General features: G+C 42.9%; 1 protein-coding gene across 1 annotated transcript in view; it reads left to right on the forward strand.

The window, feature by feature from the left end:
* The window catches only part of SNTB1 (syntrophin beta 1), a 625,304-nt gene extending 607,963 nt beyond the window's left edge, over positions 1–17,341 (forward strand). Inside the window, exon 7 of the mRNA XM_078686832.1 lies at positions 16,077–17,341. Within this exon, the coding sequence (XP_078542958.1) occupies positions 16,077–16,169 (93 nt within the window). The 3' untranslated portion in view covers positions 16,170–17,341. The remainder of the gene's footprint in view (positions 1–16,076) is intronic.
* The last annotated feature ends 9,168 nt before the right edge of the window (positions 17,342–26,509 follow it).

Below are 26,509 nucleotides of genomic sequence, written 5' to 3' on the forward strand. Positions count from 1 at the left end.
GTTGTATGCATTAATACAACCTACTTTCTCAAAATCATGCTGGCTGCCTGAGCATTCAGCCATTTTGCAATCCTTGCAGGCTGATCTGCTCGCTTCAAAATATTTACTGACTCGTGATAACCACACCAACCTGGTAATAAGAATAATTCCTGGGACAGTGGGTTTCTCGTACCTCACTTTTAATGAAGGAGACACAGTACCTATTGCTTACAAGTCACACTTGTACACTTCGGCTGAATTGCGGTTTCCCACTGTGGAAAGGTTTTAACTGCTGTACAGATGGCGATTCTTAAGGAACGAGCACTGTCACAGGGGAAACGCATGCTGGTGGTAACACCCTGTCCTCATTTGGAGGCAGTCACGAAAGCCAGTGTACCAAATTCAAAAGCTTTGCACCCTCGGTGGATTCAATGGGCTGCGTCCTTGACGTCCACTGATGTCACGTTTATTTTTGACGCCTCATTACGGTCGCAGGAGTTCTTGCAGTATGAATTCGTTCATCCTGCTCCTCTGTCTATGCGGCCTTTGGAGGACTTCCATTGCATCATTTACACTGACGGTTCGGCGCAGGTTGCGCATGGCTCTAAACATGCCTACGTTTCCGCATGCGCCATTGTGGTCGGTGCTATGTTGAACGAAGAGTTCATTTCCAGTGAAGTGCACACCTTGCCCCTGGGAGACTGCACCGCACAATTGGCAGAGCTTCGTGCTCTTTTACTAGCGTTGGAGTACGCAGATCCAAGTGTTACTACACTCGTTGTAAGTGATTCTTACTACTGTGTCCAGTCTTACAATGAAAACTTGTTCTTTTGGATTCAGAATGATTTTCGTGATTCCAAGGGTAGCACAATAAAACATAAAATGATCTGGGTTCGAGTGGCAGAGCTTAAGGCTATGTTGCCACTCGTTTATGTGATTCATACTCTCGGTCATCAGCGCGTGGGAGTTCACGCTGTTGGCAATTCGCTTGCTGATGAAGCGGCGAAATCAGCAGTATCTACATACTTATTTGCAGCGGTTACTAGATCCAAAACCAAGATTGATAGCGACATCTTGGCGGCAGTTGCTGCCTCTGAGAAGGGAAGTAAACATCCTGCGGGATTCCCTTCGAAGTACAAATACCACTTAAGTCCCGAAAAGGTTCCTTTTGTGACAATTCCTGACGTTGGGGAACGGCTGATTCCCAACTCGGATCGCAGAGCAGACTTGATTACAGCGGCACATGAAGGTGTGGCGTCTGCGCATGCGGGCGTCTCGGCCACTGTAACTCAATTACAACAACGTTTCTGGTGGCGGGGACTATACAAACAGACGCGTGATTATGTCCTTCTTTGTGACATATGCCAGCAGATTAAACCTTCGACTGCTACGCGTCCGCCACAGACTCAGTTGTACATTTCTAATAAACCGCTAGGTTGTGTTTATTTAGATCACTGCGGTCCTTTTTCATCTGATACTGCGTATAAGTACATCTTAGTAGCAGTTGACTCATGCACATGCTTTGTGTGGGTATGGCCACATCGCAGCGCTGATTCACGGACTGTCATTAGAGATTTGCGTGTCTTTATAGGGATTTTTGCCTGTGGTACCTTCCATTCGGATCAGGGTCCGGCTTTCGCCTCTAAGGCGTATAAGGATGCCATGACTTCGTTGGGGGTCCAAGTCAAGTTTTCGTCTCCCTACAGACCTGAGGATAACAGTGTAGTTGAGCGAATGAACCGTGATTTAAAGCAATCTTTGACAGCCCGAGTTATAGGCACTGGCAGAAACTGGCTGGCTCACCTCTATGGCGTGCAGCGTGCTCTTAATAATCTCCCTAGAAGGTCTCTGGGTGGGCGGACCCCATACGAAATGCTCTTTGGCATCAAGATGTACGTCCCTGACCTTGACGGTCTAGACTGTGTGGTTCGCGCCACTTCCTTTGACGCAGATGAACATTGCAATGTTTTACAGACTCTACAAAAGACCAGAGACAGTCTTGCAAAGGAACATTTGCCCTCCACGTCGGATGGTGCGTTGCAGATCCCGGTAGTTGGCTGGCTACCCCAAGTTGGCGAACTGGTTCGAGAGAAGATCGATAACAAGAAAGAATTTGGTCCTTCCTATCGGGCTCCGGTTCCTGTCCTTGGAGTGAAGGGCACAAGAACAGTCATTTTACCACCACTTCCTGGTCGTAAGGAAAACAGGTTTATTTCAATTGACAATGTCAAGATACACAGAGTGGCCGATTCTTCTTAGCATGACACCGGCTGTTTCCTGTCCTTCCATTGTGAGAAATTCAGTTATGCCCACTGCTTCTAATATTGAACCTGAAGTGGCCATCGAATTACCTGCTCTTTCCAGTCCTTTATTAAATAATTTACCCGGAACTAACATTGATGAGATAGACTATACCTACCCCACTGATTTGTCCATACCTGACCTGCAAGCACCTTTAGCCACGGAATCCAGATTTTCTTTTGACTCTGTTTCCCTTGCCTCAAAGAAACCCTCTCGTTTTGCAGTTTATGCTAGCCTGTTTAAAAAACATTTTTTGATACCCCCTTGGACATACATTTGGCTGGTCCTTTTTTCGGTTTACCTTTTTATGTCAATTGGTTTTGTGTTTTATTTTTTTCGAATCATGAATGGACACTATGTCGAGGAGAGAACTTGCATTACTCATCTGAATGGAACTTTGGCCCCGCTTTCCTCGTCCCATTCTACACACAGATTTAAAAGAGACTTGACTTTGGTTAACATCACAGCATGGCCTGTCCTTGATGGAATCGTGTAGGATGCAGTTCGGTTTCAGATTCATGGCCCAACGGAAGTCATTAATGTCCCTAATGTACTTAGAGTGAATATGGGGGATGTGGTGAAACAAAACATTCGTTCTGATGACTGGGATGTCAATGCTGTAGAAAGTTTATTTTCTGATTTGCAGTACTATGCTGCATTTGATGCTGAGGATTTATATTTAGAATCTGCTAATTATGGTGAATTATTCTGTTACCAACATTATGGCAATCACTTCTTACACAAAACATCATCCAGAAGGGATACTGTTAACTTTACTCAGTGGGAACATTGCCCAGCGCCTCATCAGGGGAGTTCTGAAACATTTCTGAAAAAGTATACTTACTTCACTGACTTTAATCAGTCCAATCCCGAGTCCTTTTATTTTAAGTTTCAAAAAATGCCAATGTCCAAGGTTAGACTTACCGATACTAAATTGTTGTATTCGAAGGCCTTCCTTGATCAATTAGTTACTGGAGGCTATGAGTTATGGAAGGATACAATAGACCTTAAATCAGTTTGGGGTTCAAGGGCCTGGCAGGTACAAGGCACTGAGGCTTTGCACCGTGCATGTCTCATCCCAAATCATATGTTGTTTCTAAATGAAACGATTTCCCAGACCACATGCTTTGGATTGGCTACTTCTAAAAAGTTAAACGCTCCTTCTTTCCCGGAGTTGGAGGAATATGATGGTTGGAGTAATTTTACTCAGTTGTCCATTAGAGAATTACAGACTCTAATTCTTAATTCCTCCTTTAACATTTCCAGTATGAATCCTAAGGGTTGGCTGCTTTGGCACCTTAGTGCTGATTCTTGCCAACATAGATTTTTGAATTTAACTGACGGTTTTACAACTGTTAGATCTGATCCCCGGTTTAACTTGGGTCATACTGTCACCTCTTATTCTGTAGGCAAATTGTGTCAAACTTGGCTGAAACATTCAACTTTACCTGCGGTTAAGAATCACCTATCTAAACTAAATGCAGATGTGGACTTGAATGATTTCATTAAAGGCCCGGCTAGTGGCAGGTCGAAAAGGTGGTTATATGGGGTTTACAATGAAATTTGGAAACTTTCACAAATAGAGGCTGCTACGCGCCTTAGGGCTATTGATCAAGCGAATCTTGAGAAAGTGCTTGCAGTTGTTGACAATAGCATTAATGTGCTTTCCTCTAGAATTTACACATTGGATAATATTGTGTCATCAGTTGTCGATATTGTGCATGATGAAGTGTCAGTATTATACCATGGTCAGAATCAATTACGATCAATCATGCAGTTTGCATGGACCCTTCAAACTCTAAAAATGGGTAAAGTTCCCTGGGGGTACATGAACGTGTCTTCTTTATTTGCACCGTTTAATTTGACTGACAAACAACGCTTGCTTTCAATGCGTGATGCTTCCTTTTCTATGTTACATATTGAAAGGTTGGAATCTTTACCTTTTTCCGTGGCAGAAGCCACTGCTGCAACGTGGCTTATCCACGGTTTGATAACACTGCCTTTTGCTTTATATAAATTTTCAAATTGTATGAAATATGTACCCATAGGTCGTTATGAGCCTTTAGGTAGCGGTTTCCTCCATGAAGTCTGGTTGCTTCCATACACATACAGTTGTTTTAAGGATGACCAGGAAGTTTATCTGACTGGGGAGGAGTGTACTGAGACGCCAGATCATTCTTTAATGTGTAGACACATACAGTTACACGGTTCATGCAACAGGGACCGACCGAATATGGCTTGCGTTTTGCAAGGCACGCCTGTTCCTGCTATCATCCCCACGTTTAAATTATTAGAGAATGGTAGTTATTTAATGCTCAATAATGAGGACTGTTGTGGGTTAATTAAAGGTATAGCTTTCATCGTAACAGTAAGTGAGCGGGTTATTTGCTACAGAAATGTGCTTTATCCTCCCACACGTGAACATAGGGAGTATTCCATCTGGCCACAGAAACCAACCTTGGGAGCAGAATTCAGCGGCATGGCAAGAATAAGGGCTCTTTTGTCCCAGAAAGAGGTGGCCTTGAGCTCGGCCCGTGAAACTTTCGTGCTTCACATTGCAAACACCCGTACAGAGGTTCAGGCTCTTTTGAATACTTATTTGCCTTTGCATTTCGGAGCGATGGTTCGAACTATCTTTAACGCATCCTCCACAAAAGGCCTAGCACATTTTTTTAAAGTTGTTAGCAGTGGTCTCGTGACTTCCTTTGAAAAGATTTTTGGAGTCATCCCTGCTTTCTTCCATTCTATTTTTTCATCCTTGTTTGGAGGGTTCCCATTTTTACTTGCATTAGCAGCTGGCGCTCTAGTGGTTTTCTGTCTTTTTAAATATGGATGTCCTTCCTGTGCAAGACCCGGCGCAACAGCTACTGACGCAGTTTCGCAACCGCATGCTTGAATATTATGGCACACTGCCGTTGGCGACATTGAGCACGGCATATGGATTATCTTTTCGATTCTCCTATTTCACCTGTGTCCAGCCTGTATTTCACTGCCTGACCTGTGATTTCCATTGGGCCATTGATTTGTGTCTCTGCGGACCGGTTTCTCCTGACGTCGATTTTAATCAGCTGATGAGTCCTATCATTGCTCACGAGTTGGTTTGTTCTGACGAGAGGATTATGGCCTTAGCAGTGGCGCATGGACTAATGGGTCCCTGGGATATATTGTCGGCAGCACGGAATTTCTTGGAACTAAGTTTTCTTGAAAACCCACCGAGCTGTCCTCTGATGGTTATAGAGGATCCGGTGATGGGAGAACACGTATGTTCTTTTCAACTTTTGAATTGGATGGCTGATCTGTTTTCGGATGAGGACAGTGATTTCCTATTGGAGGCTGTTGCTACTTACTTTGCATATACAGTTTTGTCATAGACACTGTCTCGGATTGACATGCTGATCAATAGCATTTCATTGATTTTATTGACTTATTTGTCACATTTTTTATTATTTCCTTGCCTATTGGCTTGAGCCACGTTATATTTTTGGGCTATTTTTTAGAATTAATTTTTAATGTTTAGTTTGGCATCATGCTCGTTTACTGTTGAGTTCTGCTCTCATGTGATGGCACTTCTGTTATCATATTTAGTCCGTTCTCGGATCAAGGGGGGGTGTCATGTAGCTCCTGAATATCCTTATATCGTGTTAAGTTAGCATAGGTACATTTGAGGTTTAAACGCCATTTTCCATTCTTGCAACTTTTGCACACGACACTTAATTGTTGACTTAGCTTTCAACCTAGTAGTTTGCCGTGGTTTATGTGAGAATAATATGTTATTGCTCTGATATCAGCTTTGCTTAATAAACTATGTCTGCACGAAGAGTGCTGAAGTTTCAGGAACAACACGATATGGAATTGTTATGAGGTCTGATCTCCACGCCTTCATAGTCATAACACAAGTGCAGCTTTTGCCAACTCTGGCTTCAGGCGGGATTGATATTGCTTTGCATGAGGCACATAGAAACACTTGATGCGGTGCACATGCAGAGAGAGCTGGTGTATGCTGATGTAATTCCTTCATGCTAGGACACTAAGGTATGGGCCCGCCCTAAAACAACCCAAAGAGACCTTCTTAGCTAATAATATAATATATGTGTTAGGGAGGGTGAGATATAAGTGTTGTTAACTCTTATTCATTACAGTATGTTAACATGCTGTCACCATTCGCTTTTTATGTCTTAGTAACTATGCTGGTAATTTTGCCACTGATAATAAGTATACTTGTATTATCTAAGATACTGCGCCTGAGAAGACGGCATTAGTAAATAAACATTTCAAATGCACATGTGTCTTCTTTACTCCATGTTCTGGTTTGTAATGATGATATAACGAAAGAGTGTTCATGAGTTCCACGTACCCTGAGGTACTGTAAGTTCATGTTCTGGTTGGTCTAAACATTGGGAGTTTGATATGTCCAATGAGACACTGTAGCTAGCTCGGTAAGGGGTGAGTTGGGTACTAAGGTGTGTTTTGGGTCACCCTAATTCGCCGAGGTTCCACTCCTCTGTGCACAGTTCTGTGTGAGAACAGAAACCCTGCGACAACACAACGCTTCTTAAGGTGGAGAAAGACCGCAGTTGAGAGATCTTACGAATCTGTCTCAGAAGACCAACGCATGTTCCTACGACTACAGACACCTGTTTGTTCATGGACAAAGTGCTGTCGATGTAAATTCCCAGGCTCTTCACCACGGTTGCAGGTTCCGGTGACTTGCCCAACTCCCTGGGCCAAAAACCGTCGTTCCTCGGACTGCCCTGGATGGCTATGGGCAGCACCTTGGTCTTGTCCGGGTTAATCTTCAGGGAGTTGGCAGTCATCCAGTTTACTGTAAACCTTAAGATGTTATGCAACCTGGTTTGAGCACCTGGAGAGTCCTCTATTTGGATAATGATCTGCGTATCGTCAGCATAGTTAAAAATCTGACAGTCCATCTGATTAAGAGCTGAAATTAGTGGCTGCAGGTAGATGTTAAAAAGGAGTGGTGAGAGGGCAGAGCCTTGTGGCACTCCACAGGTGATGGGCGCTGATGTTGAAACTAGGTCGGACAGCTGCACCCTCTGCGATCTATCCTGCAAAAAGGAGGAGAGCCAACCTAGCGCGTGCCCCCTGATGCCCATGTCTCTCAAACGCGACAGCAGTTGACTGTGACAAACCGTGTCAAAAGCCGCGGAGAGATCGAGTAACACAAGGGCACCAGGTATCCTCTTGTCAGCTCTGCGCCTTAATTCGTCTAAAATAGACACCATCACCAACTCCGTGCTGTGATGAACCCGAAAGCCGGCCTGATTTTGCTCTAGCAGATCATTTAGCTCCAAATACTTAGAGAGATGTGACAACTCATGTTGTTCCAAGACCTTTGCTAAGAAAGGAAGTTGGGAAATGGGTCTGAAGTTTTTTTAATTTTTTGTGTCTGCCCCTGGCTTTTTTAACAGCGGGATCAGCCGGGCCTCCTTAAACATAGCCGGAACTTGTCCAGTTTCAAGGGACTTATTAAGCAGGTGGAGAATATCCTCCTCCATCCCTGGCATAGCTAGTTTAAAAACACTTGGAGGACATGGATCCGCCTGGGAGCCTGATTTTACCCTCCCTATCAAGCTGGCTAGCATCTCCTTCGTAATCAAGGGGATGATAGTTAGAGGGTTATCGACTTTGGGCATGATAGACTTGACTTGGAGCGAGCATTCCAGAGCAGGGGTGCACGAAATTTCTAACAGAAGATCTTCAATTTTCTTGATGAAGTCCTGAAAAATTTGGCAATCCTCCTGTGAGAAGTTAAGTCTCTGCTCCTTATTTTTCCTCAATTCAGAGAGTACCTTAAAAATGTCTTTTTGCGGGTTACGAGCTGTGGCAATCCTGGTCTCGAAGAACTCCGATTTTCGTGCTACGATAGCCTTTTTATACATAGCCAGCTCATGTTGATATAGACTCCGTGCCATCAAACTGTAATCCCGCCTCCAGGCTCTCTCTGCCTTACGCAGTGCCTGTTTCCTTGACCTCAACTCATCGTTGTACCAAGGTGCTCCAGCTCCTTTGTCCACCATTTTCACCCTTCTGGCCGGTGCCATAAGGTCAATAGTGGATTTTAGCTTGTCCACTACCATCTGGCAGATAACCTCAAGTTTGTAGTCACAAATAGTTGGAACGACGGGATTTAACAGGTTTCTTACCAGATCTTCTGCGTTTATGGAGTTCCATCGCCTCACCGTTCTCCACACCGGCCTAGATTTCTCTCCAAATTTGGGTGCTACTTTCTGTCCCCTAACCAGATAGTGGTCAGACCATGCACAAGGTTGACCAGATATCGTCCCATCTCCAGGGTCAGTCGACCATACCAGATCTAACGTATGGCCCTTGTCATGGGTGGGACCTACTACAAGTTGAGTCAGACCAAGCGTGATTAGTGCTTCCTCTATGTGACTTGCTTGCCCCTCCGTAGGGGAAGCCTCCCAATGGAAATTAAAATCTCCCATGACCATTAGGTCCTTATAACGCGACCTAAGGTCATGGACCAGCTCCACGAAGCCATCCACAAAATCGGGAGTAGCCCTGGGAGGACGATACACCAGCAGGATGACCAAGCAATCACTATCCGCCTCTAATTTAACCCCTAATATATCTGCGCCTCCCAAGCATTCGGCACAGATTTTTTCAGCCTTCCAGCAGTTCTTATAGAGAAAAGCGACTCCCCCTCCTCTCTTGGTACTGGCGCGATTCTGGCAAATTGCCAAGTAGTTAGGGGGAAGGGAAGCCACTACGTCTGGCATGGATGAGTCTTCCAGCCACGTTTCTGTAGCCCCCAGAATATCAATCTCCCCATCTTGTAGTAGCGTAAAGATTTCTAAATTGTGCTTCTGGAGTGATCTAGTATTTAAGAGGCCGTATCTTAGCATCCTATCCAGTTTCCTACGCGTAACATTTTTTTGCCCAGACGCAGTCTTGAGTAGCCCTTCCCTCTCTAACAATATATGACAGTCCGCACAATTATGAATCAGATGGCTTAAAAAAAAACATAACACTTACTGAAAGTACATTTTGTATCAAACCTATTAATGTTGATAGTGCCCAAGCTTCGCATGGAATTATGAACCAGAAGCTAAATTCACCTCAACTGATTGGGCTGCTGCTGTCATACAAGTTTATGAAAAGAGCACCCATCCATTTTTCACCTCAATCTATCCGTGCTTGCTAAACTGGTCCTCCCCAGTTTGCAGGATTGGATTGACAGCCATAGGATTATTCTAGTGGTTCAAGTTGAATTTAGGACGAACCATCAAATTCACAAACAGGCTTATGTTCTTTTCTCCTTGATTGATAAATACTGTAATGTCCGGCTGGGCAAGTTGTCTGTTGCTTATGTGAACCCATCCAATGCATTGGACAGGACAGCAAGGTAACTAGTATGGGAGAAGCATCCATATATGTGAGATGCCAGGAAATGTAAGGGCTTCCATTAGACCCAGGCATGTATCCCAAAGGATGGCAGAAGCCCTGACTGTGATCCGGCAGTACACGCATGGGCATCATTCCCCACGGAGGCACCGAACTCCAAAGATCCCCCGGGTGATGGGTATATCGTGAGTTTACCACATTCCCCAAGCCATCTAATAATCGATCCAAGACTGTGGCAAACCTTTACGATAACCGAGAATTAATTCAGGAGACACCCATTCTAAAGATTGTCTCAAGCACATGAACCTAATAACCCCTGGGCCTTTACCCGCTTACCAGGGCGGTTATAAAATGATGATACCAGGCAGGCAAACGTTGTAATTGTCAGTCCTGATGATGATCCCACACATTAGAGCATAAGGGATCGAAACGTCAACTTGTTTATAAGTGTTTTCACAAACCGACTATTATGTTTAATTCATGTTGTGTCTAGCACTTTTTGGCATTACTTACAAATGACACTGAAATACAAGTGGCCAATAATGGTCTTTCTTGCCTGAAAAATTCCCTTCCCTGTGTGTTCCCAATTTGGTACAGGATTGTGCCTGATCTACACTCCTTTATATGTTTTTAATTGATGTAAAATAAAAACCCTGTCCGGCTGGACAGTGGCAAATATAGTTCCCATTGTGGCCTATGTTTTATCTTTATCTTTGATCCTAGATTCACTAGGGACCGTTGTTCCTTTATAATCGTTGATACCCATGGTCCTTAGTTAACCGAATGGGTTCCCTTGTATATTGAAAAAGAAGCCCTGCCTGCATCATAGGTGGAGGACTGCCTGAAATATTTAGACATTCCAGCCATGTCGGTAAGGGTCTCTGTACCAAAAGTGTGTCTAGCAGTTCAGCAGATGAACTGTTGGCACAGGTGAATGCTGAACATGCTGCCTTGTTGGTGGGGTCCACTAAGTATTCTTTCTGCAAACGCTCAAGGTGGGTGGTGTTTGTTTCTGAGGCATAAAAAAATCATGGCCAAGATCCGAATGGAGTTGTATTCCTGTATACGAAGGCTATTGTCTATTTTCCTTGCCCCAAGACAACATGCATTGATTGCCACATCCTGACAGAAAAAATATGCACCGGGAAGACTGCCCTATAATGCTGGACAATGTATTATGATTGAGAGTATTTTTTAACATGAAATGAAAGGAATTGATCAAAGAATGAGCACTATTTACTGGATGAAATTGTACTGTGATGGATATATTGTATGTCCTCATATCATGTTTTATGCATAATCTAACTGAGATTTGTAAGATGTACAAAGAAACAAAACAAATTAAAGAAATGAGAATTATAATAAATAAGTTTTGCACAAAGACTAAATCAATTCATTCAATAGTAAATTACACAGAGCCAGATGGAACCCCTGGCAATGCATTTGCGAAGCTGTGGTGCGCAGTGGGGCGTACCACTAGGAGACAGAGTGCATGAGGTCTCCTTGTATGCTGATGATCGGTTATTATACATCATAGATTTATATCAGATACCCCCAATCATCGCGAAAACCTGCCGCGTCTTTGAAAGGGTGTCTGGGCTGCAGGTAAAATGGAATAAATCAGGAATATACAGTGTGACTGAAACAGATGTAATTATGAATGGGACTACCCTAACATGGTACCCAACCACATTTCGATATCTGGGAATATACATGTTTCAGTCTCCGCTGATATCCTAGACAGTCATTTAATAAGAGCCATCTCTGGGATCAAAGCGCAAGTGCATTTTTGGGAAACCCTCCCCCTGAGTGTGATGGGTCGTATTACCCTGACTAAGATGATAATATTGCCCAGATTGTTATATTATTTTTCGAATCTCCCTGTATACGTTCCAATTAAGATACTTAGAACCTTAGAAAGTATCTTTCGAGACATTAATTTGGAATAAAGACAGGCCAGAATAGCATTGTGGAAGCTATATGCTCCAACAAGAAATGGTGGATTGGCTGTTCCGAACATGGAACTTTAACTATCTATCAATCCCAATTGCAATGGGTGGCAAAGTGGATGAGCGGTAAGTATTTAGAAGATACAGCCACAACCTTGCCACCATGGACACAACCTAAACTTTACCACCTATTTCATCCCATTGCTCGATTTCCCCGCCCATCTCAGATGTATATTGCACTAGCCTATAGGAGTTATCGCAGAAGCCTTCAGTTAACCCGAGATACACTTCCATATGCCCCATCTCTGTCATTGGTGGGCACCCCAAGAGGCAGGGAGGTTGTCTGAGGAGGACCTGACGACATGGCAGGAGGCAGGACTGGATACAGCAGGAGATTTATACGCAGAGGGCAATTTTTTAGCTTTTGATATATTAGAAAATGAAACCGGTCTACCAGCAGGACAATTCCTCCTGCATGCAGCAATAACTCTGACTCTCCTAACAGCCTGGGGTGATATGGCAGTAGAGCCAAAGATGCATTTACTCATACAATACCTGCATGTTATGGGCAAAGGCTCGCACGTGGTACACTGGCTGGTGGAAGCTCTTCTCACTCACATGATGAAACCATTAGCGGGTCTCCGTGAGCGTTGGGCCGAAGATGGGGGGCGACCATGGACGGTAAAGGAATGGGATATGATAGTTGCTGGCCCTACATACATACAGCACAACTCACGATTTAAACTCATACAGACATACATCTTACACAGAGCGTATCTTTCCCCAGACAAACTAAACCAATACTTCAATATTACCACCTCTGTCTGCCCAAGGTGTCACCTTGTTGGAGCCGACCTGCTACACAAGTTGTGGTCTTGTACCTCACTTCAGTCATATTGGCAAGCAGTTCAGGAGACATTAACAAAATGCAAAAAGGTGCCCTTAAAGTACACATGGGAGGTTTGCATCTTAGGTGTAAACGCCCGGACAAAAAAAAAAAACAAGGTCACCTCTAGGTTCATAGATCTGGGACTGATCACTGCCAAGCGCCTAATTACAAGGAGATAGAAACATGGCGACCCCCCCCCGGCACTAATCATTTGGGTTAAATCCTTCACAGTGTGGGCATAGGCCGAGAGCACCACAATACATAGAGAAGAGACGGCGGGGTTGCGCAAATATTCAGTAACGCAGTCTTGGGATGTTATCCTTAAGGTACTCACACAACCGGAGGATGTTGATAGTCTTGCATCCTCACAGCCAACCAATGATTTAGGAGTAGTCATAGATCACTAAATGCCCCCCTCCCTGTCGTATAGGTATAGGTAATTGTAGGCCACCCTCTTCTTTTAGTATATCATATGTGGTCGGTTGGATACAATACACCTTGAGAAAGATTGTTATGTCTTGGTTCCCTCCAATTCCAAACCCCATATTAGTCGAACATAAGCTTCCTCATGCCTGCACACACAGACCTCAGCCCAGTCATATCCAGTTCTAAATGGCATCTTCTTTTGGTTTCTTTTCATATATATTTTAGCCGTTCAGTTTTGTATATATTTCATTTCCTTGGATTGGTTGTTAAGTCTTTAATAAAAATGTTCTATCTTTATATCAGAACATTGCCACAGGTCATACAGTAAATATGCACCACAGCAATACTTACGAATAGAACGCTCCTGACTCTCACATACAACAGAGGCACCTGGTGGCTGTAAACTGCACTTATTGTATAGGGCGAACATGCAGCATGATTGTGCCCATAACAAACGGAGGCAGCAGATAGTGCACAGACGATATGTAATACATTTGCTGACGATGCCTGAAAACTACAAGTAACGTTTTCATGTATAAAAATGTACTTGTTAGAGTATTGAACAAGCCGCTGTATTCTCCGGCAGGTTGCTGAATAACTACGAAAATGTAAGATTGGTCAGATAAGTAAAGTTTATATTTCAAAATTTAATAAAGATATTAAAAAAATATTTACTCCGGGCCAGCTGTTTGAGCTACTTGTAGCCCCTTAGGAACTAATACAGATCTAGTGGGACGTTGTATCATAATATATTGACTGTTTTCCCCCTCGTCCCAGACCTCAAATAGTGCAATTTCATGGGGTACCTTGGTCTACTATAGACTAAAATGGTGGACCACCTGATGCTTCAAAGATTGTGGCTGCAACCTTTGATTGGCGCAGACAGAGGCTCCACTGACAGTCTATCAATTAGTGCCCTGTGCTAAACTGAGCAGGGGAAGCACCAATGTGGTGGAGCTGCAGCTCTACTAAACTCTCAATGAGGGATAATCCATGTAAATATTTTTTGTCCATTGTTCTCTGATATTGGGCAAAAATACTTGAAAGAAAGCTATATGTCTGCATACGGGTTGTGATAATGACAGACTGAGATTGCTAGTATCACAGGATTCAAAAGATGTTGTTTTATAATGCAGTCATTTTTTCAAAATTGAACATGTCTGGATTAAGATGATGTTTTAGGTGTCTAAATATGTGGCAAATTGTAATTATTTTATGGATACGCGTAAAGTTAAGAAAACTATAGAGTAAAGAAGAATTATGAATATTGCAATAAATATCACATCCCTCGGATACATTTTGGCAGGTCATCCCTGAAGATATTTATTGGGGGAAATATGCCCTGTACATTCTGGGACATGCAGATTGTGGTCCAGTAAGCACCCAAATCTGCACGTTATTCCCCATTGTCAGGGAAAACGCGTTATTGCGTTGTAATTATCACACCCAATAAATATCCACCCTTTGGAGTCAGATTTTATCGGAGGGGATGTATATTGAACAAATTGCTGGCCAACTCACAATAAATATCAAAGGCTTGCTTTAAGAGGCAATTCCACTAAACAACTTGTAAAATTGAGTGTGGCTAGTCCTTGGTCCCAGGCTTTACGAAGGCTATTGTCTATTTTCCTTGCCCCAAGACAACATGCATTGATTGCCACATCCTGACAGAAAAAATATGCACCGGGAAGACTGCCCTATAATGCTGGACAATGTATTATGATTGAGAGTATTTTTTAACATGAAATGAAAGGAATTGATCAAAGAATGAGCACTATTTACTGGATGAAATTGTACTGTGATGGATATATTGTATGTCCTCATATCATGTTTTATGCATAATCTAACTGAGATTTGTAAGATGTACAAAGAAACAAAACAAATTAAAGAAATGAGAATTATAATAAATAAGTTTTGCACAAAGACTAAATCAATTCATTCAATAGTAAATTACACAGAGCCAGATGGAACCCCTGGCAATGCATTTGCGAAGCTGTGGTGCGCAGTGGGGCGTACCACTAGGAGACAGAGTGCATGAGGTCTCCTTGTATGCTGATGATCGGTTATTATACATCATAGATTTATATCAGATACCCCCAATCATCGCGAAAACCTGCCGCGTCTTTGAAAGGGTGTCTGGGCTGCAGGTAAAATGGAATAAATCAGGAATATACAGTGTGACTGAAACAGATGTAATTATGAATGGGACTACCCTACTTGAAAGAAAGCTATATGTCTGCATACGGGTTGTGATAATGACAGACTGAGATTGCTAGTATCACAGGATTCAAAAGATGTTGTTTTATAATGCAGTCATTTTTTCAAAATTGAACATGTCTGGATTAAGATGATGTTTTAGGTGTCTAAATATGTGGCAAATTGTAATTATTTTATGGATACGCGTAAAGTTAAGAAAACTATAGAGTAAAGAAGAATTATGAATATTGCAATAAATATCACATCCCTCGGATACATTTTGGCAGGTCATCCCTGAAGATATTTATTGGGAGAAATATGCCCTGTACATTCTGGGACATGCAGATTGTGGTCCAGTAAGCACCCAAATCTGCACGTTATTCCCCATTGTCAGGGAAAACGCGTTATTGCGTTGTAATTATCACACCCAATAAATATCCACCCTTTGGAGTCAGATTTTATCGGAGGGGATGTATATTGAACAAATTGCTGGCCAACTCACAATAAATATCAAAGGCTTGCTTTAAGAGGCAATTCCACTAAACAACTTGTAAAATTGAGTGTGGCTAGTCCTTGGTCCCAGGCTTTCCGCTTTTATTTCTAAGGTTTCCAAACACAAGAAAAATAACCAAAGTCTGCTGGGAATTGAAAATTATGTGCACAATTGAAATATTCTTTTTTCTGTAGAATAATTTATGTCTCAGATGTAAATTGCCTTGAGTTATGAAAATTAATTGGTTGGGGATGGGGAAGGTGTTTTGAAAGCTATCTAGGGTTCAAAAGTAAGTAGGAGTCTCTATATTTTACATAATGAATAAATCATTGTTTTAATATGGCAGAAAATCATGATTTGAGTGTAAACGTTCTGAAGAATTGGTTTAAGAACACATGTCTGGAAATCTAATTTTGAGTGAATCAACCAATCCTAAATCTGTCTTTTCTCATTTCAGCAACTGGACCTTCACTCGTGCCCGAAGCCGATAGTTTTCATCATTCATTCCTTCCTTTCAGCTAAGATAACAAAACTTGGCTTGGTGGCCTGAATAGACATATCTGTTTTGTGAAACTAAACCAGAGCTTCCATTTCTCATTTCGCCAGAGGGACAACCAGCTCGAGCTGACAGCTGCAGTTACTTGAGAAATCAAAATATTATACAGGGAATTTAGGTTTGATGATTCTTTCTACATGACTAACATTTAGATGAACCACTACAGACAAAAAGACGTTCCATGTAACCAACACCCCAAGACTCTTTTGTGATGAAACCACCTTATTTCAATGTTTTGGAAATAAATTGAATAAAGTCTAAGTTCTTATTTAAAACAAACCTTTTTACCGTATTTTTAGTTAAGTAAGATTTTATAGCTCATCACTTGGGAGTCACAGGTTTTGTTTCTTCATGTCATAACAGTAAACATACATACATGCGGATCAAGAAAACTGTAACAACTTTACCCTGAACGAAAGGAGACACTTGAAAGAGAAAATTATATTCAAAGAATTATATCTAAACATGTGAATATTTTAAATGTGCCTTGGAACTGAATCAATAGTGAATTTTTCAACAATATTTCTGGTGGGAGTGGACTTGAGGCAAACAACAGTAATTGATTTTTAAGACTTTTCAATTAATTCACACTGGCATAGATGCTTAACTTTAATTTGTGATCCAGGGTTACGGTTAATTACTGCCACATGGTCGAATCAGTAAATTGTAAGCACAAGTGATCTTTATTTCTAAGTATAGCTTCAAGCAAACGTGTAACTGTGCTACTTCTGAGAAAGGCTAACTATATCATCTTTAAGATGCCACTTTAAAAGAATGCTATGAAAAGATTAGATTATAATTAATATTGATTAAATTAGATATAATTTCAATTCTGTTTCTTTTAAATATGTGTACTGTTGTGGGTGTTTTTCTCACTGGTTTAACATAGAATCAGGTAATGAAGATTGAACAATGATTTAAAGTACTCCTGGATTGAGACAAGTTCGGACTAGCAACTCAATTGTCTCCAAACACTAACTGCATTTAATATATAAATATGGTGCCTGCCAGTCTGTGTTTAAACAGGAAAGGTCTTTGCATTTTGATAACTGTTTTCTAAGTAAGGCCTTCGTTGTCTGTTTAAACAGAACCTGAATTTTGCCTAAAATATTTAATGTTATTTCGATTATATAAAAACTATATAAAAAAGTGCCAACACCTGTGAATTTTGTGTTTCATAAATGTTTTGAGTATTTGAGGGGTTCATGTGTATGAAACCACTACTTAATTAAAAGAATCGTAAAACAAAAATTGCTGAAGGGTATACCAGAAGTCGACAGGAACACAGCAGCAGACTTGGACACGCATGTTTCCCATCTCCAAACTCTTACTGCATTTAGTACATGAACGTTGTGCCTGCTAGTATGTATTTAAACAGAAAAAATATCTCTACTGTCTGTAAAATTAAATCTTATTCTCTAGCAAGAGGAAAAAAGCAAGGATCTACAACCAAAACAGTTCTGAATAAATCATTTGAAGAAGTTGTTGACCAGCTGATGGCTGCCATATGCTGTGTTCTACAATATAGAATTGAACATTTTACACAGAATCTCAAGGACTTCCTTATATCTTATTTGAAATAGAGTTTTCAATCTGCAAGGTGAGTTCACCAGTTATATCTGGTAGGGCAGAGTTATCCTTTCATACACTAATAGCCAAACTCCCCTTTCATTTTTAGTTTTAGCTCAGGGCCACTTTATAGCCGCACATAGTAAACTAGTCCATTGATGTGACATGAGCGGAGTAGGGACTAGGGAGCAGAAGTAGGCTTCAGGGTTTGTACATTACAGTGCATTATCCCGCTGTAACTCCATTGTAGGCATGGCGTACTGATTGTTTTTGTAAATCAGTGATTTGCCAAGTATAAAAGAGGTTTGCTGCCTTTAACTCTAAACCCTTCTGCTCCTTTTTTCAAAACGTTATACATCTTATCCTATACTTTGCCTCACAGTCAGTGCTTTAAATGGGAAAAAATAAGTGCAGGTACTCATCAATTTAAGCAGTGAATGGAGAAGGGAGCAGTTGTGGGAGGGGCTGGAGGTGGGGCAGACATTTAATGGGAGCCACATTTTCTTGGTTCCAATTGTGCTTGATAATACATAAATATTTCTGCTATCTGTAGAGCATTTGGTTTTTCCTCTCATATGCTAAAGGTTATGTTTATTATTTTGGGAATGTCATACCAATGCAGATTGTCTCTGAGTCTATGCACATGAGACATAAAAGTCATGAATTTTCTCATTGTGCACAACAGCTATTGTAGGCAATTTCACTAAGAAACCTGGCTAACGATAGGCCTAGTCCTTTTGCCACCCATTCTTTAGGGTACACCTTGCATCTTTACATCATTTTCCTCTCTGTTGCCTCCTCCCCTTTTCATACAGTAAACATCAAAACTGAAGTCACAGAACCAACCCAAAGGAAAGGCAACATTTTCAATCTGGTCTTTAACACAATGCAGACTACAATACTGTCTCAGCCATCATCTATCATACAGCCGGCACCCACTATGGTCAATCAAAACCATCCACAGCTCCTTCAATGGGAGCACGCGGTACCTAATGTGAGCAGGGTGCAAGTGAATTGATTACAGGGAACTAGAGTGGTGATACATGTGATGAATGGCTTATAATTAAATGGTTAAGATGAACGCAATGGGATGTTGAACTAGCATATGTCAACGTAAAATGAATGAAATGAACAACAAGAAGCACTAGGGTTAGCAAAGGAAGCACATGGCAAATGCGCCTTGAACTTGCTGGGCCAGTTGATAATTGTGAGGAGAGAAAGGATGGGTCTGTTAAGGCAGCTTGAGTAAATCAGACATGGTGGGTCAGTACAGAGTGGAAGAGCCCAGCTCATCTTGCATGATGTAAGCAAGGGTTGGCAAGGAAAATATTGGATGGGTGAGTCGAGCACAGGGGAGCACATGGTGCTCTAGATGATAACCGGTTGAGTAAAGCAAGAAATCTTGGTCTGTGGGAGGGGAAAGTACAGTTTGCGCAAAGCACACAGAAGATGTGCAAGGCATCTAAAGGCTGGATAAACCCAGCACATTGAAGGTACAGTGGGCCCCTAAAAGTCAGGAGACCATGGGATTTTAAAGTAGTTTGTGTAGCATGGACCAGGCCTCCTGGGCATTTGAGAGGACACTGTCTGCCACCGCACCCTAGTGCCGCGCCTCAGCAACGTCGGAATCCATGAGAAGGCACTGGAATGGATCATCTCCTTTCTCGACGGAAGAACACAGAGAGTCCGTCTACCACTGTACAAGTCAGAGGCCACCGGAGTCATCTGCGGCGTCCCTCAAGGATCCTCGCTGAGCCCCACCCTCTTCAACGTCTACATGAGCCCCCTCGCGGCCATCGCACGCCAACACAACCTCAACATCATCTCCTACGCCGACGACATCCAGCTGATTCTCTCCCTCACCAACGACCCCGCCACCGCCAGAGCCAACCTTCACGAAGGGATGAAAGACGTAGCCGAGTGGATGACAACCAGCCGCCTGAAACTGAACTCAGACAAGACGGAAGTCCTCATCCTGGGCTCCTCGCCCTCCGCCTGGGACGACTCCTGGTGGCCCCCCGCCCTGGGCACCGCACCCAAACCGACAGACCACGCACGCAACCTGGGCTTCATCCTGGACTCCTCCCTCTCCATGACCAGACAAGTCAACGCCGTCTCCTCGTCCTGTTTCAACATCCTGCGCATGCTACGTAAGATCTTCCGGTGGATCCCCACCGAGACCAGGAAGACGGTCACCCAGGCCCTCGTCACCAGCCGTCTGGACTACGGCAACGCCCTCTACGCCGGAACCACCGCCAAGCTCCAGAAGAGACTCCAGCGTATCCAGAACGCCTCGGCGAGACTCATCCTCGACGTCCCCAGAAGAAGCCACATCTCCAGACACCTGAGAGACCTGCACTGGCTCCCGATCAACAAAAGAATCACCTTCCGGCTCCTCACCCACGCACACAAAGCCCTACACAACCAAGGCCCAGGATACCTCAACAGCCGCCTCAACTTCTACGCTCCCAAACGCCACCTCCGATCGACCAACCACGCCCTCGCCGCCGTCCCCCGCATCCGAAGAGCGACAACAGGAGGAAGGTCCTTCTCCTACCTGGCCGCCAAGACCTGGAACTCCCTTCCGACCCACCTCCGCCTGACCCAGGACCACCTCTCCTTCAGGAAGAAGCTCAAGACCTGGCTGTTCGAGCAGTAGCAGCACCCCCCCCTCCTAGCGCCTTGAGACCCTCCGGGTGAGTAGTGCGCTCTATAAATGTCTTTGATTGATTGATTGATTGATTGATAGAGGTGCAAAAGAGATGTTGGTACAATTTTCTAGCATTTGGGTGTTCCCTACAACTTCCCGCCAGACAGTACAAACTTAGGCATTGGAAAAAACATTTTGGTTTCAGAAAAGAGCTTCATGTGGAAGTTGCAAAAAACAAAGAAGAGTTCCACCCCTGCTTCTCTTCTTTCCAAAATAAAGGATCACCAACAAAAGACTTTATGCGCTGTCTGGACTGTATGCGTAGTCAGGGATTTATGCACGGCCTGACTTCTTCAAACAACAGAGAATCTGACTGTAATACTGGCCCGGAATACCAAGGCTGTGTTGCTTTTTACTAAATGTAATAAAGCTTTGCTTTACTGCAATATGAAACACTAGCAAACTCACCTCTGTTTCTTGTTACCTCTCATTGAAAAACACACAAACAAATTAAAGAGGCCATCTAATGAATAGTGTCACACTAGATCTCAAAACCCCGTCAAACATTCTATAGTGTTTTTTTTTTTACAGAGATGCTGGCCTGGTCTAAGAGAATTGCGTTTTTTCTTAGACTGGAGAGTCATTTAAGGGGTATGAGTTCATCAGTTTTTCAAAAATAGGACAACACCCGCTTAATGCATAATCACAACTGTTCAAGATCACCTATGGTGTGAGAGGCTCAATAAAGCCAAACTGTATTTAAAAAAGGGTTTGAGGAAGTGCCTGAACAAGAAGACAGAATGTGAGGAGGCTACACCTGGACACAATCACACTAGTCATAAAGATTAAAGTCAGTATGTATTATGAGAGTGTGCACTATTTTGAAGACCATTCTTTTTCAAGCTACTCATTTCCCTTTGTTTTTCTTGCCCAACTCCTTCTGCGTCTCAAAATCCATGAGATTTTATTCAACACCTCTTTTTCAGTGCCAAACCTGTTTATTATCCACAGTCTGTTGAAACCTAGCATCCATGCTGGAAGAACCCCCCAACCTCTTGCTTTCTCACCTGCATTATTTATGGACTGCCTGCTCTCCTAAGCCTGGGGGATCTTTATATTGTGTTCTGTGTGCCATCTGCCTCTCACCCTCAGTCTGGCCAACCCTGTAGCATGGACACATGCTGCCTCTGGTTCGCACTGGACTCCATTAGGTGGCTGTGAGCTTATCTTCCCAGACAAAACACGCTTATTCACACATGCTCACCGATCACATAAAAACTCACACACATTCACGACACTCACACACAATTTCTCTCAGATAATTAGCTTGCACATTTACCTCATGTTAATAGCCAGAAAAACTGGACTCGAACTGGCCCTTCTGGACCTATGGTGGACACCCCTTGTCCACAATAATCTCTCAAAAGTCAGAAAAAGTAATATTCATGCACACAATAAAAGGCATTCAAACATGAGATGAGGTTGCTGATTACAAAACTGATGATGGAGTTCATTTTTTAATGGGCAACTAAATTAAAGACAATGAACCCTGATCTCAAGGGCAGGGGAATTTAATTAATTGTTGGTAGGTGGATATCACTGATGTTTGTAGAATACTCGCTGCCCGAAGGGGGCCTTTTGGTATTTTCATATCTTTTGATCATAAAAAGTATTAAACCCACACTTGTAGAATCAGTTTTTCCTCCGAACCTCAAGTCTGTCTAAATTACTCCATCCCAAAGTTCTGTTAGAGAAATGTGTAGTGGATTCCCAGTTTTCTTGCTTTAGCGCACTCTGTCCCTTGAAAAGTCAATGGAACAATTGAAGCTCGCATGTCACTTGACCAGATTAATACTGCAATTTGGATGAGTATGTGAAACTTGTCAAATGGACACAGGTGGGCTGGGATGGGTAGAGATAGTAGTGTGCATGCTGATGGTCTGTCTGCCTGCCCTACAATGGAGTGCCCAGCTGAATGATAATCGCCCAATATATGGTAGCGGCAAGGTCGGATTGGGATCACAATTCGGGCCGCGCACCAACAAAAAAGTGGCCCACATTCCCGGATCACGCCTGTTCCTGAAACAGCAAATCTCATTGGGCTCATTTTTAAACACGTTTGATAAATTATGTATTTTAAAGCTTATAGAGCCAGAAATATCGGCGAAAATTAGAAGCACTACATTTTGGCCAGGCGTGCGAGGTGAAATAAAGTGGCCAACAGGCCACAACTCCTGATCCTGATAAGGATTTAACGTAGCCTACGGCTAGGGGTCGAAACGTCGACGGCTCTTTTTCTTCAGACCTCCGGCACATGCCCCTGATCATTCGAAACTGTGTATGTGTCCGTTGAATGTCTACAATATAACAGTTCCCTAATGAATGCCCTAAAAATTTAAAAATGTAGGCTTTTTATATCAGATTTGTTTTTGACTCTGTATTGCAGACTGTTATAATTCATAATTCTTTATGACTGTGTGTACCTTTTTTCTGACTTGACACCGCCCTGAGCACATTCTTCCCTCCCTTTCCTTCCTTCCCCTACTGGGGCTTTTGATTAGAGATCAATTTTTCTATATTGATTGTAATTTGGTATTGTAAAATAAAGGACAATACTCGTCACTAATTTGATTCATATCCCTTGATTAATGGTTGTGTTATTCAGTGTTAGTGTGTGTTGTACATAACACGTTCTCCTGGCGGGGACCCCTCTTTACACATACCACATAGCGCCCAGGTCCCCGCGACTGCATGGGTAAAACCCCACTTTGTGTAACAACTCCTGATCTGGCTATGGTTCACACCTGGCCGTTTTTTTCACCGGCATTACCAGTATTCGAATGTCCTTGCCAGTAAACAAATGAAGAAAATCACCTAAAGTTGGTAATTTCTCCTCTGATCGATATGCACTTTCAAGTTTACGCAGTAAACATAAGGTGAAATCAGTTTAAAATGTGGTGTATAGCTGCTTTAATGACACATGACTGATGGTTAAAACAAAAAAAAAAAGGAAAAAAAGCCATGTTGAAGAAATACAAACTTTGTATTATTGTATAAATAATCTGCTCTCATTATTATGTTGCAGCCTTTGCAGACTCTGTAACCATGAGCAAACAGAAGATTCTTTTTTTATTGTACTTTTATTTATTTAAGGTGGACTAGGTCCAAGAGCAGAGATTACATGAGCACCAGTAACATTACAGAAAATCAAATTTATTTTTATTTTAGACCTTGGACAATTAAGTCATTTGCCCAGAATCACAGGATGGTGAGCTGAATCTGGAACTCAAACATATTTCCATAGTTCCTTATTCGGGAGCTCTGACCCTAACATTACAGCCTCTCAATTTTCCTATTTGGGAAAGGTGCCTCACAGCGAAGCCTACGCACACATATACCCCGAATACCCTACCCCACCAAGGCGTGAAAGACACTTGGGCCTAGGTGCTAACAACAGGCCCTCAGCTAGGCCAATTCACTTACTCTCCTCCTTTCCCAGCCAGCTATAGCCTCAGGGTGCTAGCCTGGATGGCGAGCAGTGAAGAAAAGCAGAGATTTGTTATGGCTCCATGGGAGCCGCGGTGATGATGGCCCAACGGCAACATCACCTGCACCCAGCTGCACTCTCAATGCCTCACCTCAGTTTACCAGCATGGCCGGGGTGTGGAACCCCGCTTCTGGGATGAGGGAGGGGGCAAGATAAAGAATTGAGTGGCCAGAACAATACTGGCCTAGAGACGCTGCTGCAGCAGTTCAGCAGAGCACTCTCTGTGTAGCTGCACAGTCCCCAGTGCCATCGAGTCTGCCCTGCCTGACTTTCCCCTAAGATTACCATTTATAGCACTGCTCACAGTAATGCAAAATGTGTGATGTCTGGATTGAGGGTTTGGTTGTGCTTCTGCACTAGACTGCAAAAGTGAAACCACTTGCAAGAAAAATAGTAATCAATACAAATTACGTCTCACACTGAGCCCCCAATGCAAATTGATATAGCCCCGCAATGGCAAACTGATCAATAAGGAAGACTATGCATAGAGGCAAAGGCAGAACATGGCAGGAATGGCCTAGACACTGTAGCAACCACGACAGCCATGTTTGAAAGTCTTCTCTTACTATTCACTGCGATATCTGAAAGTGAGAATGGAGGCATGAGAATACTTCAAAACAGTGACTATGGCAAAAGCAGAAAGCCAATTGATTATCATCAGACCGAGATAACTGAAACTGTTTACTTTTTTGATGTGATGTGGCAATCATTTTAGTTGAAAAGTTCCACTTGCTAATGTCACAAAAATAACATTCCTATATGCTTCTCTATAGGTTGCTATATTTAAAATCTGGCTACAAACAAGTTTAGCTGTCTGTTGCCAAATGCTAAAGCTTGCTTAAAGTGCATTTGCCAATTTTAACATGATTGCCCTGCAGTTCTCAACTGTGGGGGATGAGGGCTGTTAATTTGTGCTTTCCTATTTCTACTACATCTAAAAGGGACTTTGGGTCACTGTACGCTCTACCACAGCCAAATTGTAAAGCACTCTGCAACATCTAAGCATAGGTTTTCCTTTTTTTGTGGTGTCTGTGACACTGCATTGTGAATTTCTAATCGGGTGTAAGGAACAATCTACATTCTTATAGGGAACCGTGAAGACGGTTCCTCAGTTAAACACAGTGCCTAATTTGTGCCATTGCTTTCCGGTGCTTAGCACTGGAACTTTCATATCAGGGCCTGGTCTACACTCTACAACTGTCTGCTTGGTGGTGACATATTGGATATTGCAATCATTGATGTATTTATTTCAGTTTACCTCGGCGCAGCTGCAGAGTGTTGTTCTCATGACCGTCTCCACTCCAGAGTGGTGTTGCGGGCCTTGCGGCTGTGAGACTAGGCAGAGGCTGAGTCAAGAGCAAGTAGTTAGATTAATGAACAAGCATTTACAATGCAATGGTTTCGCCTTTGGAAAAGTTAGAGCTATTGGCATTGCTGAACATGCGAAGTCTTTTCCATTTAGAATATGGTTTGGATACAAATGAATGTGCAGATTTTCTGTTTTACACACAATAACGTGCTTAATATAGAGCCTTCAATTGTATTTTCGAGCGTACCTAATACAATGGCACTATATTTTCTGTCGGCAAGATGGGAGGCCGGTGGGTCTTTCGAGGCTTCAAAACAACATGTTATAGATCAGCGGTTAACTCGCTGAGCTTCCGTACCAGCTCAACTGGCTATGAAGAGAAAAGAAAAGAAAGGCCGTTCTGCTGTTCGCGTCTGTATCACTGACAAACACTGTTAATAGGAATCCAAGATGCCCCAGTGTTTGTTGGCATCTGGGAGCTGCTGAGACGCTCTGTGGCACAATTCACTGGTTTACCCTTTGAATGAGGGCTGTTTCCCAGCCGTCTTCTCTTTCTTTCTTCCTACACACTTCCCACTCCTGTTTGTGTCTTTCTCCTTCTGTATTCCAGCAGAGTCCCAGGTTTGAAGCCAATCGACGTGTCAGCCTGTCATCTCTTCTACACCCCACACCCCAACCCCTGCCATCGACTGTGAACGTCCCCCCGCCTCAACCTCCCATTTATTCTATCAGACTATGGATGACCTTGTTCACTTTGTGCCCAGGAGATCCGACTTGTACTCCCGGCTTCTCCACCCGTTCACATACGTGTGTGATCTTGAGCAAGCCTTGACTGGGTTCCACTATTTGCCAACGCAGCCTTAGTCATAGGCGGCGCGAGGGCTCTTTGCACCAGCAGGTCTCTTCACAACAGTGTCTGCATTCATATTGCACACATTTAAACCCAGCTGGTTTACAATCACGTCAGCTTTAAATCCGGTTCAACAAGTAAGTATTAAAAAACGTGCTATAGGCGCTGGGATAAGTGAGTGATTTTAGAAGCACGTGACCTCGCCTCAGAGGACTTTATCCTTACAAGGTAGACAACCTTTGGCTCCAAGCGCCCGGGTGTGATGTGCACGGACGTAGATTATTCTAACAGACACTCTACGCGATGAAACACATAAAAACTAAAAATGTAAACACAGAGACGCAGACTCCTGCTCCGGTTGTCTGTCGTTGTTTAATATTCTGGTTTATTTTCCTTGTTGGATACACAG

The sequence above is a fragment of the Lissotriton helveticus genome, chromosome 4_1 (assembly GCF_964261635.1).
Source record: "Lissotriton helveticus chromosome 4_1, aLisHel1.1, whole genome shotgun sequence".
NCBI lineage: Eukaryota > Metazoa > Chordata > Amphibia > Caudata > Salamandridae > Lissotriton > Lissotriton helveticus.